Consider the following 17509-nt stretch of genomic DNA (forward strand, 5'->3'; position numbering starts at 1 on the left):
GTTGATTATAAACCTTTCTCCTTTTATACTGTGAGCATTTAGATGCTATTAATTTTCCTTAAAATAGTGCTTTGTTGCCTCCCATAAAATTTTATGTTTTGTGTTTTAATTTTTATGCAATTCAAAAATTTTTCTGATTTTCCTTAAAATTTGACCTTTGACCCATGAGTTATTTGGAAGTGGATTTTTATAAACCTTTGATGATTTTCTGGATTTCCTTCTGTTATTGTGTTCCAATTTAATTCATATTCTTGGTGTGATTTTTAATTATTTTACGTTTGTTAAAGTTTTATAGCTCAGAATACGACCTGTCTCAGTGAATGTTACATGTGCACTTGAAAATACTATGTATTTCATGATGTTGGATAGTGTTCTTAAAAAAATCTCAGTTACGTTAAGTTCATTGGTAGTGTTTAGTCAGTTCAGTTGCTCAGTTGTGTCCAACTCTTTGCGACCCCATGGACTGTGGCGCACCAGGCCTCCCTGTCCATCACCAACTCCTGAAGCCTACTCAAATTCATGTCCATCGAGTTGGTGATGCCATCCAGCTATCTCATCCTCTGTCGTCACCTTCTCTTCCTGCCTTCAATCTTTCCCAGCATCAGGGTCTTTTCCAAGGAGTCAGCTCTTCGCATCAGGCGGCCAAAGTACTGGAGTTTCAGCTTTAGCATCAGTCTTTCCAATGAATATTTAGGACTAATTCCCTTTAGGATGGACCGGTTGGATCTCCTTGCAGTCCAAGGGACTCTCAAGAGTCTTCTGCAACACTGCAGTTCAAAAGCATCCATTCTTTGGTGCTCAGCTTTCTTTATAGTCCAACTCTCATGTCCATAAGTGACTACCAGAAAAGCCTTAGCTTTGACTAGATGGACCTCGGTTGGCAAAGTAATGTCTCTGCTTTTTGATATGCTGTCTAGGTTTGTCATAGCTTTTCTTCCAAGGAGCAAGCGTCTTTTAATTTCATGGCTACAGTCACCATCTGCAGTGATATTGGAACCCCCCCCAAAATAAAGTCTCTCACTGTTTCCATTGTTTCCCCATATATTTGCCATGAAGTAATGGGACCAGATGCCATGATCTTAGTTTTCTGAATGTTGAGCTTTAAGCCAACTTTTTCACTCTTCTCTTTCACTTTCATCAAGAAGCTCTTTAGTTCTTCTTCACTTTCTGCCATAAGGGTGGTGTCATCTGTGTATTTGAGGTTATTGATATTTCTCCCAGCAATCTTGATTCCAGCTTGTACTTCACCCAGCCCAGCATTTCACATGATGTATTCTGCTTCTAAGTTAAATAAGCAGGGTGACAATATACTACCTTGATGTACTCCTTTCCCAATTTGGAACCAGTCTATTTTTCCATGTCCAGTTCTAACTGTTGCTTCTTGCCCTTCACACAGATTTCTCAGGAGACAGGTTGTTTAGGTGCTCTGTATTTTTACTGGTTTGTTACTTTTGTTATTGATTTTTTATATAGTTATTTTATGTAATTGTTAATGACAGAAGAGTGTTCTAAAATCTCCGTGATTTGGATTTTTTTCTTTTTGTCCTTTCAGTTCTATCGGTTTTTGCTTCATGAACTGTGAAGCTCTGTTGTTAGGTGCATACACAAGACTATTATGTTCTTAGTGATTTTGACCCACTTATTATTTAATGTACCTCTCTGTTCCTCTTTCGGTGATCTAGTTCTCCTCTCTTCACATGCTGCTTCTTTCTCAAACTGTCCAACAGGAGAAAGGTCGTATTGGATTTGCCAGGCACTGTTGTATTTGGTACATCTTTAGACGAAGATCTTATGACAGTTACCTCATGAACAGCTGTCTGATCTGTGGTGCTGAATCCTGGCACAATCATTTGTATCCAGAATATGAATGAGATCCTGTGCTACAAACCATGGTGATCTGTGTTTAAGGAATTGCTTCATTCTGCCTTCTCTGAAGGGGATTTTGATTGTAGTAGCAATCATATTATTACGTTCATCATGACGTTGCAAAACCGGGTCTATCTTTGTGGCTTGCTTCTTTATACATATAATTTTAATCACATTACTCAGTTTTACAAAAGGATTTGCAAACCCAGATGTTCATAGCAGACAGGCGGGTATCCTGACTGAGTAAAGTGGACCATATTGTAAACAGTAGGGAGTGGTGGCGACTGTGGCAATGGGGAGAGCTCATAATTTGGCTGAAGAGGCAGTATTAATCAATTGCCATGAGAAATAGAAGCCCAATATTACTAACACCTACAGTTTTTAAAGATAAGTTGGTAATCTAGAGTTTTATATTATTTAGTTGTAATTGAAAGTACTTAAAAATGCTGAGTGGGTCATATAATATAAGCCAAACAGAATATCTGTGTAAATCATCTGTAACTTTGCTAGTCTTTCATCAGTCCTGTAAGGGAATTCCTAAATGTAATTCCTAAATTACACCTGTGCCCTAAGCCAGGTGTAAAATCAGAAGAGGGTGATTGTAGTGGGAGACTCGCTGTAGGAGATTCCGATAAGGTCACATCACATTCTAGGAGTTATTGCTGAGTAGAAGTCACCCATGTAATAGATATGCCATGTCATGAAGGGGCAAAATAGTCATGTGTGTATACTTTTGATTGCTTGCAGAGTCACAGAGGGGCATGCTAATTAATGTAGAGTGTGAGCATTGATTCAGTACAAGGCCTTGACCTCCCTCTGGACCTCTGTCTCACCTCTGGGCCTGCTCTAAGGAAATAGTTTCATTATTTGGGGCCCCTGGCATGCTGTTTGCCCTTGGCATGTTTCTTGAGGAATGCTTGTTGTTGTAAAGGAGGAGTCAGTGAGAAGGCACTGCTGTGACCTTTAAAGAGACACCATAATACCATGGAATTATAACACTGTAATACCATGGGACATGTATACAGTCAGAAGATGAAGATGTGTAATTTTATGGTAGCCTGCCTTTGTATACTAACAATAAAGTATGCATATTGTTTAATATGGCATAAAATGAAGTAGAGCCTTGGCAGTGATCCTGTAAATTGATTAATGTAGATGACCTGTGCATAATAGAGCCATCTACATTGATCAGATTAACCAAATATTTACTCTTCATTTAGTTTAGTGCTGTGTTGATGGCCAGCACCTAATTTAATATCAATTAACACATTGTTTTCTAGTTAAGATTGCAGTTTATATTATATAATGAACATCTGGTGGCTCAGAAAGTAAAGAATCTGCTTATAATGCAGGAGACCTGGGTTCAAGCCTTGGGTCAGGAAGATCCTCTGGAGTAGGAAATGGCAACCCACTCCAGTATTCTTGCCTGGAGAATTCCGTGGACAGAGGAACCTGGTGGACTATACTGTCTATGAGGTTGCATAGAATTGGAGACAACTGAGCAAGTAAGACTTTCACTTTAACATTATATAATAATAACAATTGTAAAGATAGATTATTTCATCTGATTAAAAATTGTTTGAAATATATGAAGAGAAAATGATTTCTTTAAAAATCCCTATGACATTAGAGACTTGTGTTATTCCATATTTTCTTCTGGGAAATGAGTATAGCATAAAATTTTTGTTTTTTTGAAATTTATTTCAGTTTGATAGAACTAAAAGCTGAATTTGAACAAACTAAGTGAATTTTACAACTTTTATATCCATGAAATAACACCAGAAATCATGTGGGAATCATATAAGCCAATACACATTATGTGACTGCTGATAACTAACATTTTGGGTGAAAGTACAGCATAGGTCTACCCAAGTACCATTAAGTCCTTTGATGCTTTGCTAACCATATTCCCAGAGCAGTGTTCTGGGAGTTGGGCTGATACTGAAACATGAAAACATGCTCCATAGACATCGGCAAACACTATTTCAACATCTTAGTTGGAATGCTTGCGCCAATGCTGCTTCTGAACTTTGGGTGTTCCGACTCTCATGGGGTTGCAGGGGAGGCCTGTGTCCTTTGAGTCCAGCCCATCACTGTCAAATTCCTTTGTTCTCTTGGCTGTGTAGTGTGGATGATCCTTCTTCAGATTTCTAAGGATTCTTTGCTGCCAGCTTTTTTCCCCTTTAACATGTACCTCTTGGTCTGAGAAAATGTGAATCTTTCTGCTTTAAATCTTGGGAAATAGTGCTCTAAAGAAAGAGTATAGACAACTGTTATTTATGGTTTCAACTCTTGGGAGGAAACAGGGCCATGTGCTTTATGTCTTTCTTGTTTAATTGCTAAGAGTCATTCAGAATTCATGAGTTGACTTAATTTTTCTTGGGCGAAAGTACTAAGAAAAGATTCAAGTCTGCAAAATGCTGCCAATTCAACTCTTAAATTATGCATTTTACATGTAAACATTGCAAATTGTAAGATATTTTAAATGAATTTTTAATTCAGTTATTTAGCATTAAAGTTTAAATTCTTGCCTAGAGTTTCAAACATGGAAATACACTCTAAAAGAAAGTATTTCATTAAAAAAATAATAAAATAGAAAAAATTAATTATTTAAATTTTGAAACACATTCATTTCCTTCCTTCTTTACTCTTTTGAAGAAATTTTCATTTGTATTCAGTATGTTAAATAGGAATCTTGAGACACAATCACAAAGCAACATTTTGTTTTCCAAGAGTCTGTTTAAATTTATTCAAGATCCACTTTTTCTAGATGAAAATTTAAGCAGGTTACACATTTTTTTTGATTACTCTGAGTTTAAAAATAAAGCAAGAAAATCTCAATTTATATACAAATATCTATGTGTAGTTCTCAGAATGCTAGTGATCCACCCAGTAGTCCAGAGGTCAGCCTCCAGCTTCCTTCTGCTGGAAGTCTCATTAGACAGCCCTTTCAGACAGAATCTAAGGCAACCCTGCACCAGCTCTTACGTGCGTTCACTTCTCATCCACTCAGATGTGCTTTGCCGTGACAGATTCAGGGAAAGTAGGCCCTTTTGCTGGCTAGGAGTGGAATGGAACTGACTGCATACCACACCTCTCCGCAGAGTTTCTTTACTGACATTCACACCTCAGCAGTTTATTCTCTATGTAGTCCTAAAAGTTGCATTGCCAGTTTTCAGCCATCTTTGTGCAAATCCTTCAGTATAGTCAGTCTTAAAATTTGTTTTGATATCTTGTGTCGTATATCTGACATTTAGGGTGTTGGATGACTTGCCAAATTCTGTTCATAGAGAATTCTGATAGTTCAGGAACATAGCAGACTATTTACGTTAAGTTCTGTGTATGTGAGACTGACAGGAGAGCGGATACATTAATGTTTACAAATAAACTGAGTTTTTAATTGCTCAGTTTTGGTCTTCTTGGTAAAGAAGTGCCCCATCACCTTAATCATACTACAAGTAATAATATCATTTGCTTTTGGAGATATGCTCTGGGGAAGAGTTTGAAATGGTAGAAAATATACTCCATCAAAAGTCAGAAGAAATAGGTCCTAGTTTTAAGACCTTTGTCAGGACTATTTCTTTGGATCACATAGTATTTTCATGTGCAAATTGACTTACTGAGTTTTTATTGTGGGCTTACTGTATTGGAGTTATTCGTGTACCTCACAGTATTCTAATGAAATTATCTTAATTACACTGATCAAAATATGATTACAAGTTGAATATATTCAAAATGAAAGAACACTGCTTTACAAGACCCTGATCTTTCCATAAGTTGTTAGGAAAGGCTTTTCTGTTAGAAGATAACACTTGAGTTAATAGGAAGAATGAGTTCAGTTCAGTCGCTCAGTTGTGTCCGACTCTTTGCGAACCAAGAACTGCAGCACGCCAGGCCTCCCTGTCTATCAGCAACTCCCGGAGTTCACACAAACCTATGTCTATTGAGTCGGTGATACCATCCAACCATCTCATCCTCTGTTGTCCCCTTCTCCTCCTGCCCTCAATCTTTCCCAGCATCAGGGTCTTTTCAGATGAGTCAGCTCTTCACATCAGGTGGCCAAAGTATTGGAGTTTCAGCTTCAAAATCAGTCCTACCAGTGAACACCCAGGACTGATCTCCTTTAGAATGGACTGATTGGATCTCTTCGCAGTCCAAGGGACTCTCAAGAGTCTTCTCCAACACCACAGTTCAAAAGCATCAATTCTTCGGCGCTCAGCTTTCTTCACAGTCCAACTCTCACATCCATACATGACTACTGGAAAAACTATAGCCTTGACTAGACGGACCTTTGTTGGCAAAGTAATGTCTCTGCTTTTTAATACGCTCTCCAGGTTGGTCATAACTTTCCTTCCAAGGAGTTAAGTGTCTTTTAATTTCATGGCTGCAGTCACCATCTGCAGTGATTTTGGAGTCCAGAAAAATAAAAGTCTGCCACTGTTGCCACTGTTTCCCCATCTATTTGCCATAAAGTGGTGGGACCAGATGCCATGATCTTAGTTTTCTGAATGTTGAGCTTTAAGCCAACTTTTTCACTCTCTTCTTTCACTTTCATCAAGAGGCCCTTTAGTTTTCTTCACTTTCTGCCATAAGGGTGGTGTCATCTGCATATCTGAGGTTATTGATATTTCTCCCGGCAGTCTTGATTCCAGCTTGTGCTTCCTCCAGCCCAGCGTTTCTCATGATGTACTCTGCATATAAGTTAAATAAGCAGGGTGACAATATACAGCCTTGATGTACTCCTTTTCCTATTTGGAACCAGTCTGTTGTTCCTTGTCCAGTTCTAACTGTTGCTTCCTGACCTGCACATAGGTTTCTCAAGGGGCAGGTCAGGTGGTCTGGTATGTCCATCTCTTTCAGAATTTTCCACATTTTATTGTGATCCACATAGTCAAAGGCTTTGGCATAGTCACTAAAGCAGAAATAGATGTTTTTCTGGAACTCTCTTACTTTTTTGATGATCCAGTGGGTGTTGGCAGTTTGATCTCTGGTTCCTCTGCCTTTTCTAAAACCAGCTTGAACATCTGGAAGTTCACTGTTCACATATTGCTGAAGCCTGGCTTGGGGAATTTTAAGCATTACTTTACTCGCATATGAGATGAGTGCAATTGTGTGGTAGTTTGAGCATTCCTTGGCATTGCCTTTCTTTGAGATTGGAATGAAAACTGACCTTTTCCAGTCCTGTGGCCAGTTCTGAGTTTTCCAAATTTGCTGACACGAGTAGGAGGTTATTAAGTAAAGCATTGGGTGTGGAGCAGAGCAAATCAGAGGAAAGGCAGAAGACAGGGCAAAGGCTCTGACTGAAGAAGTCAAGAGAAATTTAATTGGTAAAATGGATCAGATTTGATCATGGGTTGGGTTTGGGTGATGGTAAGAGAGTAGAAAGAATCAATGAAGATGTATAAATTTCTGACTTGTCCAACTTGATTGCTAGTTGAGCCCTTTGCTAGAACAGGGAACTCTAGAAAGGAGCCAGATAGGTATATAGGGGATGCAGGCATGGGGGTGAAGATCAAGAATTTGATCTTGGACAAGTTGACTTGAGGTACCTTTGAGATAGCTACTTGGAGATATGAGAAGTATTCAGATATGGAAAGAAAACCAGAAATAAATTGTATCACCAAAGCTACAGGAAAACTGTGTTTCAAGGAGAGGGAAATGGTCATCAGTGTTAGATGCTCCTGAGAGTCCAAGAATGAATTAAAGAGTTTTGGAGCCATCAGGAGATCTCTGGGAAACCTAGGGAGAACTGTTGTTAAGAAGTCATGTTGGCCAGAGTGGATTAAAGACTGAATGGTAGAAGAGTCTGGAGAGAGTGGGTATAGGCCGCTCTTTCAAACAGATTGTGGTGAGGTATCAGAGAGAGGGCAGCCCCTGGAGGAAACCATGGGCTGGAGGGAGGGAGGAATTTTGCACTAAGTGGAAATACTTGAGTATGCTTAAATGCTGTCAGAAAGTCTTAAGTGTGGAGAGGGGAGGTTGAGGTTACACAAGAGGGGACAGTCTGTGATAAGGTTACTAAGAGGGCCAGGAGGATGGAATATAAAAAATATGCTCAGATGAGGGGGTGGGGTTCACCTTAGATGAGCTTCTTTAAGAGGAGAGAGGAAAAAGAGGACTAGGCAGATCGAAGCTGACTTGTAGGTTTGGAAGCAGATGAGGGAGTTTTCATCTGATGACTTTATGCAAAAATCCATACTAATTTAAAATTTTGTGATTCTGTAATAGAGTAGTGACAGTAATAATAAACATTTATGGACTGATCTCTATGTGCTATGTGGTGGTTAATTAGTTAAGTGTGGTAGTTAAGTATACATTCTCTGTAGATAAAGTGTTTGGATTTGAAACCAAGGCTTACCACTTTCTATGTGACCCTGAACTATGTGACCTAGAACTGGTTGTTATTCTCTCTGGGCCTCAATATCTTATATATGAGCTATGAAATACATAAGATCTCCAGGGATCAAACCCAGGTCTCCCACATTGCAGGATTCTTTACCAGCTGAGCTACCTGGGAAGCCATAAAATACTTCATAGTATTAAATGAGGGAGAGAGTGTTTGTATGTGTATGCACATGTATATGTTTATATATCCAGTTCCAGTTCAGTCGCCTAGTCATGTCCGACTAGACATGTCATGACCCCATGAACCTCAGCACGCCAGGCCTCCCTGTCCATCACCAAATCCCAGAGTTCACCCAAATCCATGTCCATTGAGTCAGTGATGCCATCCAACCATCTCATCCTCTGTTGTCCCCTTCTCCTCCTGCCCTCAATCTTGGCCAGCATCAGGATCTTTTCAAATGAATCAGCCCTTCACATCAGGTGGCCAAAGTATTGGAGTTTCAGCTTCAACATCAGTCCTTCCAAAGAATATTTAGGACTGATTCCCTTTAGGATGGACTGGTTGGATCTCCTTGCAGTCTAAGGGACTCTCAAGAGTCTTTTCCAACACCACAGTTCAAAAGCATCAATTCTTCGGCGCTCAGCTTTCTTTATAGTCCAACTCTCATATCCATACATGACTACTGGAAAAACCATAGCCTTGACTAGATGGACGTTTGTTGGCAAAGTAATATCTCTGCTTTTTAGTATGCTGTCCAGGTTGGTCATAACTTTCCTTCCAAGGAGTAAGCATCTTTTAATTTCATGGTTGAAATGACCATCTGCAGTGATTTTGGAGCCCCCACAAAATAAAGTCAGCCACTGTTTCCCCATCTGTTTGCCATGAAATGATGGGACCAGATGCCATGATCTTAGTTTTCTGAATGTTGAGTTTTAAGCCATCTTTTTCACTCTCCCCTTTCACTTTCATCAAGAGTTCTTCTTTAAAAAAGTTCTTTAAAAGAGTTCTTCTTTTTTTAAAGTTTCATCTTTAGTTCTTCTTCACTTTAGTTAGTGCTTAATTGAATAGTCATTGGAAGGACTGATGCTGAAGCTGAAGCTCCAGTACTTTGGCCACCTGATGCAAAGAGCTAACTCATTAGAGAAGACCCTGATACTGGGAACAATTGAGGTCAGGAGTAGAAGGGGGCCATAGAAGATGAGATGGTTGGATGACATCACTGATTCAATGGATATGGGTTTGAACAAACTCTGGGAGATAGTGAAGGACAGGAAAACCTGGCGTGCTGCAGTGCATGGGGGTCAAAAAGAGTTGGACACAAATTAGTGACTGAGTAACAGCAATGTAGACTTGCTGTGTGTGTTGTCAGCTAAAGTAGTGACTGAGGGAGTGGTCACCATCCGCCATCAGCATCAGGCGCCGCCTTCATTACACTCTTCTGAAGATGAAAATATTAGCCTTATTTTACAAATAAGTGGTGTAATCAGAGAATAAGTGACTTATTTGAGGCCCCACAGCAGAGCAGATAAAAGAGTCAGATTTCAAACTAGGCCTTACCCAACTTCAAACGTATGCTTTTACGAGTTTTGAAAGCAGTTTATCTAGAATATTTCTTCTGCAGTTATCTCAGTGCCTGAGATTATAGTTAACCTTAAGTAAAAAAGAGAAGTATACAGCATTGTAATTCAACTGTACTTGAGAAAAAAATAAATAAGTTAAAAAACGCGAGGTAAATGAAGTCAGTCTTGCACAGCTTTTGCTACCCCGGAGTCTGCCCTCTGCCAGCAGACCTGCTCCTGCTTCTCATCCCCGACCCCGGTCCTGCGAATCTCCTCTTCCTTTACTGGAATCCTGCCATATTTCGGTAGTTTTCCCACCTACATCTCTATATTTCATTCTGTACCTTTCACTGCCCCCCTTTTTTCTTTTTAAAATTTGAGTCAAAGATGGTGTAATTTCAATCACTAATCACTAATTCAGCTTGAAATTAGTGATTTGGGGATGGAGAGTATACGTTATCCTGTACAGTTAAAGGGGATGGGGCGCATCCCCTGTGCTTCTTTGGAGTAACATCTCAAGAATGAAGCGATGGAGGTTTTGTGCCAGTTTGGTGTCCACGGTTACTTTTTAAATTTTATTTATCTATTGAGTTTTGGCTCTGCTGGGTCTTCACTGCTGCACGGGCTTTTCTCTAGCTGTGGTGCATGGAGGCTGCTCTGGTTGTGGTGTGTGGGCTCCTCATGGCGGTGGCTTCTCTTGTGGAGAGTGGGCTTTGGGCCTGCGGGCTCAGCAGCTGCAGCTCTCAGGCTCTGGAGCACACTCTCAGTGGTTGTAGCGCGTGAGCTCTGCTGCTCTGTGGCAGGAGGGGTCTTCCTGGACTAGGGCCTGAACTTGTGTCTTCTGTATTGGCAAACCGATTCTTAGCCACTGAGCCACCAGGGAAGCACCCACATTTACTTAAAAAAAAAAAATCTCCACTACATTTATAATAATCTTTGGAACAAATGCCCTCCCTTTACCTATTTCTACCCAGGAGGTGGCTTTTTCCTGCCAGTGCCTGTTCTGTGATCAAATAACCTTCGCTGTTTGCCTCTTAGGTTCTTTCAACTTTCCTTTTTAAAATTGAGAGACTTTCCCTAATGTTATTTAACTTAAAAGACTTTTCCTGATGTTATCAAGTACTTTATATTCTACCACAGATGGCTTATTTTATGAAACATTTTATCCTGCAAGTTTAACTCCCCAGAGTTTCATCAGACTATATATGAAGAACAGGAAGTTTTATAGAAGAAAGGTGCTATGAACATTTTTTTTAATACTAATTGTAATCATAACAATATGTTATTTTGTTACTTTTTTGGGAGAATTGAGATAATATCACTTCAAAATAAAACAGTTTGAGATACTGCCATGGACTTAATGTATTTTTCATAGTTAGAATAACTTCTTTGTTGGATTCCTCTGACTTAACCTCCTGTAATTCGCATACTGTTCTATAGTCCCAGAGAGCGGGCATTCTTTTCAGAAGAGATAACAGTTGATTTTGACTTGCCAGGAGTTAGCTCTGGTAAGTTACTGTTTTCTTTTTTTGAATTTTAATAACGATACTGGGGTATAATTTATACTACAAAGAACTCACCCATTGTAAATAGAAAATTACGTTGTTTTTAGTAGATTTGTAGGATCACACAGCCATCAGAATAAATCAGTTTTAGTTTTCCGTTGCCCTGGAAAGTTCCACTGAACCTATTTGCCTCAGTCTCTTTTCCTTTCTCTCTAGTCCCATGCAGCCAAGCCACTGATTTGCCTCTTCTCGCTGTAGATTTGCCTTTTCTGGACTTTTCGTATTAGTGGAATAATGCAGTATATCGGAGAAGGCAATGGCACCCCACTCCAGTACTCTTGCCTGGAAAATCCCGTGGACTGAGGAGCCTGGTAGGCTGCAGTCCATGGGGTCGCTGAGAGTCAGACACGACTGAGCGACTTCACTTTCACTTTTCACTTTCATGCATTGAAGAAGGAAATGGCAACCCACTCCAGTGTTCTTGCCTGGAGAATCCCAGGGACGGGGGAGCCTGGTGGGCTGCCGTCTTTGGGGTCGCACAGAGTCGGACACGTCTGAAGCAACTTAGCAGCAGCAGCAGCAGCAGCAGTATGTATTAAGAGTTGGACATGACTCAGCGACTGAACTGAACTGAGGCTTTTGAATCTGGGGTCCTTTTACTTAGCAAAATGGTTTTGAGAGGCTCATCCATGTTGTAACATGTATCAGTAGCTTGTTGCTTTTTATTTATGCGTAGTATTTCATTGTATGGATATATCACATTTTGTTTATTCATCAGCTAATGGATATTTATATTTTTTCCATTCACAAGTATGAGATCAGTAATGCTGTTATAAGCATTCGTAGTCTTTGCATGGACATATATTTTCATTTTACTTGCGTAGATTCCTAGGAATGAAATTTCTGGGTTGTATGGTAAGTTTACTCCATGTCTATGTTAAATGGTTTTAAGGAACTGAAACTATTTTCTGAAGTTATTGTACCATTTTACATTCCCACCAGCAGTAAATGGGGAGGAGTCCAGGGGAGGAGTCCAGTTTCTCTACACTCTCATCAGCGCTTCATATTGTCTGGATTATAGCCATTCCAGTGGCTGTGTGATGGTACCTTATTACGGTTTCGACTTGCAATTTCCTAGCGAGTAATAATGCTGAGCATCTTTCCGTGTGCTTACTAATTACCTTTGTTAAAATATTTACTCAGACTTTGCCCATTTTAATATTAGGTTGTTTGTCTTCTTATTATTGAGTTGTAATAGTTCTTTATATATTCTATATACAAACCCTTTATCAGATATGTAATTTACAGATATTTTTCCCACTCTATACTTTGATTTTTTTATCTTCTTAATTAAGTCTTTTGAAGTACAAACTGTTTAAAAATTTTAATGAAGTCTAGTTTATTGTTTTCTTTTACAATTTATGGTCCTGGTGACACATCTAAGACCTCTTTGACTAACCCAAGGCCACAGAAATTTTCTCCTATATTTGTGTCTAGAAGTTTTATAGCTTTAATGCTTACATTCAGGTTTATGATATATTTTTTGAATTGATTTTTGTGTATGTGGTGAGGTAAGGTCTGAGTTAAACTTTTTGCATATTAATATTGAACTGTTTCAGTATGATTTGTTGAAAAGACTATTTTTCCCTCATTTAATTGTCTTCTGCCTCTGTTGAAAGTGTTTGATCATAAATACAGGGTTTATTTCAGAACTGTCAATCCTGTGCCATTTGTCTGGGGCTCTGTTCTGATGCCAGTACTGCACCGTCTTGATTGCTATGGCCAATTTATAGAAAATTTTGAAATCAGATAGTGCAACTTCTCCAAATTTGTTCTTTTTCGGTATTCTTTTGGCTGTTCTAGTTCTTTGCCTTTTCATGTGTTTTATAATTAGTATCTACAGGAAGTCTGCTTCAATTTTTATTGTTTTTACTCTCTATATGTAGACCAGTTAGGGTAGGATTGGTGTCTTAACAATACTGAATCTTCCAACTCATGAGGGTTGCATATCTGCCCTTTTATTTAGTCTCTTTTTTATTTCTTTCATTGCATTTTATAGTTTTTAGGGTATAGATCCTGGACATATTTTGTTGAATTTACAGTGTTCTATTGTGCAATGATGCTTTAAAATGTTTTCAGTCTATGTCTCATCCCTCATCACCATTAAAACTTTGCTCAAATGCTTTTGGTTAATTTCTCCGTGTTTGTATTCGAATCTGACAAATATAATATAGTGTCTTATAAAATAAATAAGTACCTTCTAAAATTTTTTATTTATAGTCTCTAAGAGGTAAAGGGGTAAACAGTTTTTATTACTTTGACTTAGTGAATGGTCAGTAGATGTTTAATAAGTACTGTCATGTCAGTCTGTCTACGTTACTGACAATATAAAACACGAACTTTCTCTGAAGGGATTTGGTCTATCACATGACCTCCTGTCCTTCTTCTCTAGGTGTTGCAGCTTCCCTGGAAGTCTCTGAGAGCCCTGGGAGTGTTCAAGTTGCCCGGGGTCAGACAGCAGTCCTGCCCTGCACTTTCACCACCAGCGCCGCCCTCATTAACCTCAATGTCATTTGGATGGTCATTCCTCTCTCCAATGCAAACCAGCCTGAGCAGGTACTTCTGTTCCATCCTGTGCTGCCACTGAAATTTTAATCTTTTTATAAGAGGTGGGTAGGAAAGTGTTTTGAATACATATTTGATTTCTAGAATAAGGTGATACTTTCAGTATGCCTGTGCTGTTTTAAGTCCTGTTCCTACATTATTAGCCAACTATCAAAAGAAGCTATCCTCTTTCTGAAAGACTAAAAAAAGTTAACACATGTCAGGAGGATCCTTCTGAGGAATATGTAGGAATCTGGAATCTTGTCAGAAGACATTGTTGATAGGAAATACTGAGACAGTAAAAGAAAGATATATTTTGACACGAAGGGACTAGCACTGACATAGGTGGATAATAGTATTAAGGAAGTAACTTTAGATAGTATTAATAGTACTTGATTTATTTGGTTAATTGCAGAAGTATTTTAAAATAAGGCCAGGCACACTAGTCATCTTCCAGGAAGTTCAAATAGAAGCTACTGCCTCATAAGCTATATCAGTTATAGGTAAAAGACCCCATTACATATGATACCCACTACAGAAAATAATGTTCAGAAAATTAGTGAATTGTGACCATGACTATACCTTTCCTTCCCAAAGTTAACTTATTTCTGTTATGAAGTTTCTCTGCTTCAATAGGATTTTTACTGCCTAAAAATATTTGATAATCCAGGTTTTCTGATAGGAAATTTAAATAGATGTGTTTAACAGTAACTTCTTCTAGTTCTTTAGTCCATGGGCCTTTCATAATGAGACTGAGATCATTTTGTTCAACCTCATCATTTGAGGAGTCAGTGATAAAGGCAAGGGAAGACTTGACGACACTCAAATATTTACAGGCAGAGAGAGCTCGGATGAACCAGGTACCTCACCGTCAGCCCAAAGAGCTTTCTGCAACTTCATTCTGAGTCCTCTCTCATGAATAGTTGACTTTAATAAATAAATTGATATAAGAAAAGCAGTCATGGATTGTAACTCTTCTTCCCTTTTTTGACATTCATTTATACTCAGTCTATAACTTGATCTTATCATTTTGTGACCTAGTAAGCATGAGACTGTCAGTGCTAGTTTAACTTTTTATTGTGCAATTAATTTTTTGAACTGGTAAAAATATTTATGGACCAATAGTAAGGTATCATAAAATGCACTTTATATATTCTGATGAGTTAGGTAAGGATACAGTGTTGTTCCAGTTTGGTATGTAGGAATTTAAAACCCCTGGATACTTACAGATAGGTGCTGTAGTAAAACGTTGGTGACAACTCTAAGATTAGAAATAAAATTTTGCAATGTTTGGTATAGTCTGCTCTTTACTGTATAGTTACTGTTATGTGTCTAAAAGGAGATGCATTGGCCAGATGATTTCTTTTGCTTTCCTTTGCAGGTCATTCTCTATCAAGGTGGACAGATGTTTGACGGTGCCCCCCGGTTCCATGGGCGGGTAGGATTTACAGGCACCATGCCAGCCACCAATGTCTCCATCTTCATTAACAACACTCAGCTGTCAGATACAGGCACCTACCAGTGTTTGGTTAACAACCTTCCAGATAGAGGTGGCAGGAATATTGGGGTCACTGGTCTCACAGTTTTAGGTGAGTGACAGGACATGTTCCAGGTACTTTGGCTTTACTTACAAATTTACTCCCAAGCACATTTACTTCTGCCATTTCTTCTGCACACTCTGACTGCTGTGTCTTTTTCCTGTCCTCTCTCTTTGTAGCCACATCTGGACTCTGCTTCTCTGTGCTTCTTCATATAGTTTCTGCACCCATTACTCCATTTCAGGTGGTTCTCAAAAGCTTACTTCTTAAATGACTTTTCCTGAAGGTGGAGAAAGGCAGTAAAAATACCATCAAAAGTAGCCCCTCACTTTTCCTAAGCTTTTATGTGTGTGCCTAGTCACTTTAGTCATGTCCGACTCTTTGTGACCCTGTGGACTGTGGCACCAGGCTCCTCTACCCATGGGATTCTTCAGGCAAGAATACTGGAGTTGGTTACCATGCCCTCCTCCATTTGATATTCCCAACCCAGGGATTGAACCCGTGTCTCCTGAATCTCCTGCATTGGCAGGCGGGTTCTTTACCATTAGTGCTACCTGGGAAGCCCAAGCTTTTATAGAATAAGACATTGTTGGATGCAAATTAAATCATGAATGTTTGATAATGTGTAGGGAGCAGGGAGCTTCGCACACATGAGAATAAATTTGCTACCACTTGCTGTTTATGTGATGCTAAATAGGCCCACGACTCTTCTAAGCTTCAACTCTTGTTCTGGCAGAATTTTGATAATACCTCCTTTTGCTTTCAAAAATATCATTGTTTGAATGATAAATTATATGATCAACTCAGTCTTAATACTGAGACCAAATAGATTTAGAGCCTTTTCCAAGGTTGTGTGGGCTTCCCTAGTGGCTCAGTCGGTAAGGAATCTGCCTGCAATGCAGGAGACCCAGGTTTGATCCTTGGGTCGGGAAGATCCCCTGGAGAAGGACATGGCTACTCACTCCAGTATTCTTGTTTGGTAAATCCCATGAACAGAGGAGCCCAAACATCACTGAATTGCTCAATTAAAAACTGGCTAAGATGGTAAATTTTTGTTATATTTTACCATAATTAAACTTTTTTAGTTGATGAAAGAGCCCATTTGTAAAGAAGATATTTCAAGGAACAATACCCACTTACCCTGCCAGCTACTCTTGGCTAAAAGCACCTTAACATTGGTCTTAACTCTAGTTAAGAACACAGTTAACTCTACTAACGAAACCAGACACACTAACTTTATACCAACTTCTGTTCTATAGTAGGGGGAGTCACAGTGAGGTTCAAGTATATCTGCTACTTGATAGTAACACATGGACATTTTATTATCATTAAGAAAGACAAGGACACAAAGGATGTGAAACACAAACTTTTCCAAGAAAGAACACTAAAGGAAGAAGGTGGTAGTTTATAGTAAAAAAAGCAAGCAAATAAAAATATAAACTAAGCCCATGGCTTGGACTCTCATATTAGGTATTGTGTGCAGTAGAGTTTAAATATAAGTGGGTGATGCACTTGTAATGCTAGTGACTTTTCAATAAATGTGTTCAACCCTGAAAAAAATGAATGAATGCGTAGAAAATGAATGCTCTATACAGAGGAACCAGGAGAGAAAATGGGTGGGGGGAGAGAAAACACTGAAAGGGTACAGGTAGAAAGACTGAAAAATCTCAGGGGATCTTAACTGCTGTAATGGATAAACCAACCTCAATTTACTGACTTAGCACTGCCACTGTGACGCTACGAGAGGAAACCCAAAATAATTACTTGAAGGTGACCTGAATCATGTGGGAAGCTCATTATCTACACTATATGTGTGAATATCAAAATAATGTTAAATCCCAACAGTATTCTGTATTTAGTACATGAGTGTTTTAAAGTCTGTGTAAGTTTAATATATTTGAGCAAATGATAGTTTGAAGACTGTGAGAACAAGGCACGGGAGCTATAGCATTTTCTCGTCTGAAGAAGGAAAACGACAAGAACCGCCAACCCTGGTATCCCTGAGTAACTCAGCCGTGGAAGGGAAAAGGGGGAGCATGTGCCAGGGAATCCCGGAGTAAATGGGTATTTGTGGTAGAAGTGGCTACACTG

The 17509-nt window shown here is 39.1% G+C and overlaps 1 protein-coding gene across 14 annotated transcripts in view; it reads left to right on the top strand.

The window, feature by feature from the left end:
• Positions 1–17509, top strand: part of IGSF11 (immunoglobulin superfamily member 11) — a 260051-nt gene that overhangs the window by 223299 nt on the left and 19243 nt on the right. For 12 of the 14 annotated variants that reach the window (XM_086404722.1, XM_086404733.1, XM_086404698.1 and 9 more), the window contains 2 exons: positions 13729–13892; positions 15262–15469. In XM_086404722.1, the coding sequence (XP_086260848.1) occupies positions 13854–13892; positions 15262–15469 (247 nt within the window). In that variant the 5' untranslated portion in view covers positions 13729–13853. Of the gene's footprint in view, positions 1–13728; positions 13946–15261; positions 15470–17509 lie in introns of all 14 variants that reach the window. The other 2 variants (XM_086404743.1, XM_086404757.1) reach the window with 1 other exon arrangement.

The sequence above is a fragment of the Bos grunniens genome, chromosome 1 (genome assembly GCF_055505025.1).
Source record: "Bos grunniens cultivar Pamir isolate PY7600 chromosome 1, Bosgru_T2T1.0, whole genome shotgun sequence".
Lineage (NCBI taxonomy): Eukaryota > Metazoa > Chordata > Mammalia > Artiodactyla > Bovidae > Bos > Bos grunniens.